Source organism: Mustela nigripes, chromosome 11 (genome assembly GCF_022355385.1).
Source record: "Mustela nigripes isolate SB6536 chromosome 11, MUSNIG.SB6536, whole genome shotgun sequence".
Taxonomy (NCBI): domain Eukaryota; kingdom Metazoa; phylum Chordata; class Mammalia; order Carnivora; family Mustelidae; genus Mustela; species Mustela nigripes.
The window spans coordinates 15,430,043-15,434,134 of record NC_081567.1 but is presented as its reverse complement, the minus strand read 5'-3'; the positions used below and the strand labels follow the sequence as shown (position 1 = coordinate 15,434,134).

Sequence of the window (4,092 nt, the reverse complement as noted above, 5' to 3'; positions counted from 1 at the left end):
AATAAAATCTTTAAAAAAAAAAAAATAAATAAATAAAATAGAGTTCAAAGTAGAATCATTGGGTTGAAGCATATATATATATTTTAATTTGAACAAGTACTGCCAAATTATCCTTCTAAAAAACTTTAGTAATTTACACTCCTGCTAACAGTGCATGAAACTGGCTTGTCATAATCAGGATATATCTATTTCTGTTGTCCAAAAAATTTCCCTTGGGCAGCTTTGCATTTTAATCTCCACTCGTGTTTGGATCTGCTTTCTGTCACTATAGATTCTTTTTGCCTATTTGAGAATTTCATAGATATAGAATTATATTGTATATAATATTTCATGTCTGGCTTCTTTTTAAAAAGGTAATTTCAGTGTAGTTAACATACAATGTTATATTAAGTTTCAGCTGTACAAAATAGTGACTCAATAATTCCGTATATTACTCAGTGCTCATCACGATAAATGTACTCTTAATTCCCTTCACCTGTTTCAGTCCCCTACCTCACCACTTCATGTCTTTTTTATTTCCCTATTTCTTCCTCTTAATTGTATGTCTGCCTTCTTTCGCTCATCCTGATTATTCTGAGATTCATCCATGTTGTCATGAATACCATTAGAGTGTTCCTTTTTACTGCTGAGTAGTATATAATCGAGTGAATATATCACGATCTGTATATCTATTCAGTGGTTATTGGACATTTGGGTTTTTCCCATTTTTTAATTATTATGAATAATAATGTGAACATTTGTATTCGCCTGCAACTATTTTTGTAGACATGTATGTTCATTTCTCAAGGACTCTACCTAAGAGTGAAATTGATGGGTCATGTGGTAAGTGTATTTTGAGCTTTATAAAAAATTGCCAGGTTGTTTTCCAAAGTGGTTGGAAGTCCCGCTTTTACAGTCTCACTAGCACTCTATCATAATTCTGTTCATTCCATATACTCACCGATATTTAATCTTTTTAAAATTTTAGTCATTGTAGTGGCCATGTAGTAGTATCACCCTGTAGCTCTAATCTGTATTTCCCTGAAAAGTAATAATGTTGAATGTCTTTGCATATGCTTGGGTATTTGTAGATCTTCTTTTTGAAATGTCTATATTAGTCTTCCAGCAATTTAGAAGACTGGATTGTCTTATTATCTATAAGGATTTGTCATAAATTCCGTATACATGTTCCTTGTCAGGTTGTATTACAATTTTTTCTCCTAGTGGTAACAAATATTTTCTACCCTAGATAAATGAAAACATGTTCATGCAAAAGTCTGTACACAAATATTTATAGAAGCTCTATTCATGCTTGCCCCAAACTGCAAATAATCCAGATGTCCTTCAGGGGGCGAATAAACAAACTATAGTGTATGCATGTGATGTATACTCAGCAATGAAAAAGAACAACTTACTGCTACTTGCAACAACTTGCGTGAACTTTAAGGGCATTATTCTCAGTGAAAGAAACCACTCTCAAAGTTATATACTATATAATTCCATTATAGTATGCTACCCCTTATAATGACCCCCACTCCCATACCTAAACCTTGCCAGCCACTGGTCTCTTCCCTATCACAACAATTTAGTGCTTTTGAGGATGTCCTATAATGGAATTATAGGGTGATAGAAATATTCTGTGTCATAACTGTGGTAGTGGTTATATGAATCTATGTAATAAAATTCAGGAATGTACACAAAGGGAAATTAATTTTGTTGTATGTTAATTAGGAACATGTTATAAACAAAAAAGAAAATCAACAAAGCCTGTATAAGTATGTAGGTACCTATGAATGTTGGTTTTTCGATGGAGAAAGATGTGGCAGGAAATAAATACATCTTTAATGCTGGCTACTTTGCTGGAGGAGGAAACAAAAATGACCAACTTTTTCAGTGTACATTTTTGTATTGTTTTGAAACAATTGTTTCAAAACACTTACTTCAATTAGCATTTAGTGATTTTGAAATTTGAAAAACATCTACTAAAAATGGACATTAGGAAAATATTTAAAAAGAAAATAGTATTTCTGTTTATTTAAATACCTGATGATATGGTAGAGAACAAGAAAAATGTGTTTCTATTCTTTTTTTTTTTAAATTTTGTTTATTTATTTATTTTAGAGAAAGTGTGAGAGTGGGGGAGGGGCAGAGGGAAAGAATCTTTTTTTTTGTATTTTTAAAAATTAAAAATTTTTTTTTATTACTTTTCAGTGTACTAGAATTCATTGTTTATGCACCACACCCAGTGCTCCATGCAATCCGTGCCCTCCACAATACCCACCACCAGGCTGGCCCAACTTCCCACCCCCTGCCCCTTCAAAACCCTCAGATTGTTTTTCAGAGTCCATAGTCTCTCATGGTGCACCTCCCTCCAATGTCCTTCAACTCAGAAGGAGAGAATCTTGAGCAGATTTCCTGCTGAGTATGAAGCCCAATGGGAGACTCATCTCACAACCCTGAGAACATGACCTGAAGCCAAGAGCTGGACACTCAACCAACTAAACCACCTAGGCGTCCCAAATGTGTCTCCTTTCTTATGGGGCACAGCCTGGTAGAGTCTAGTTTTCCACATCTTACAAGTGTTTCATCCACAAAATGTGGCTTCCATTAGTCTCTGCCCAATAGAATTTTTTTTATAAGGATAAATACCTTAATACATGCTTGAAGCAGTGCCTGACACGATTAATGTAACTGCTATAATATATCATCTATGAATTGGAGAATAATTGCCATGGAAATATATATTTATATATATTTATATTTATATAATGGAATATTATTCAGCCATAAAAGAGAATGAAATCTTGCCATTTGCAACATGGATGGAGCTAGAGAATATAAGTGGAATGAAGCAAGTAAGTCAGTCAGAGAAAGATACTAGATGCTTTCACTCCTCTGAGGAATTTAGGAAAGAACACAAACAAGCATGGGAAAGAGAGACAGAGACAGAGAAGAGAGGGAGAGAGGCCAGCCAACAAACAGACTCTTGACTATTAAGAACAAACCGATGGTTGCCAGAGGGATGGGGGAAAAAGGTGATGGGGATTATGCACTTGGCATGATGAGCACAGGGCGATGTATGAAATTGTTGAATCCCTACATTGTACACCTGAAACTAATATACCACTGCTTGTTAAGTACATTGGAGTTAAAATAAAATGAAAAGAAGTGTCTGCCATGTAAGAGGGCGTCAGTTAATGTTAGTTTTGTTGGCCTGAATTTTAGTTTTGGAGCGCGGGTACTGTGATGTGGGGTACATGGCAAGGATCTGTCCTGGGTTTGGTTTTCTGGGTCTCCTCACTTATCTGTCTTTCTTGGCCTTTCTATCTTTTAACTTCAGGGAAACGTCTCCCTTGTCTCATCCCCTGGTTGACTTATCACCCTCCCTCAGGACCTAGATGCAGGGCGTTTCCCTCTTAGGCAGATACTTGACTCCTTGCCTACACTTAGTTCAGTACACTTACATACTCCGGAAAGTGTGGGTGAGACCTACGTAGCACTGGTGGACCTGCAGGTGAGCCAGCCTGGGAGAAATGTGATCTCCGAGCAGGGCATGATTTGAAAGGTGTTGGAGAGGTGGTCCTGCAAGGCACCAGAGATCTTTAAGGGGAATGAGGGAATTGGGGGAAAATACCCAACAATGAGGAAAAATGTTACTTAAATTCTATCTTTCTCTGACTTAGGCAGATGGCTCTTCTTCAGGCCAATAAGGATCTCATTTCTACAGGAATGAAGGAATTTAATGTTCTGCTGAATCAGCAGGTAAGCCCAGGCACTGTCTCAAAGGACAGGCGGAGACTCTTGGCAGATGGGTGAGGGGAGAGAAGGGAGCGTCATTCAGAGCTGGGAGCGCCATGGTGCAGTTGATGGAAATCAGGGAGAGGAGGAGGCTGGAGCTTGTGAGGTATTTCTGAATCACACTGATGACCACATGCTCCCTTGCTATCCCCTCGCTCTGCAGGTCTTCCCTAATCCTCCTCTGCCTGAAGAAGCCATGGTGACGATGGTGGATGACTGGGTGAACTTCTACATCAACTATTACAGGAAGCAGATGGTCGGGGAGCAGCAGGAGCAGGAGAGGGCTCTACAGGAACTTGAGCAAGAGCTAAGAAC

The 4,092-nt window shown here is 37.9% G+C and overlaps 1 protein-coding gene across 1 annotated transcript; it reads left to right on the top strand.

Annotated features, from left to right (window-relative positions):
- Positions 1-3,384: 3,384 nt before the first annotated feature.
- On the top strand, positions 3,385-4,087 carry AHSP (alpha hemoglobin stabilizing protein; the record flags this gene model as incomplete). The annotated part of the gene is made up of 3 exons (XM_059416046.1): positions 3,385-3,493; positions 3,663-3,741; positions 3,941-4,087. Coding segments are annotated over exons 2-3 (222 nt in total), but the record flags the coding sequence as incomplete, so codon positions are not given.
- Between the last annotated feature and the right edge of the window lie 5 nt (positions 4,088-4,092).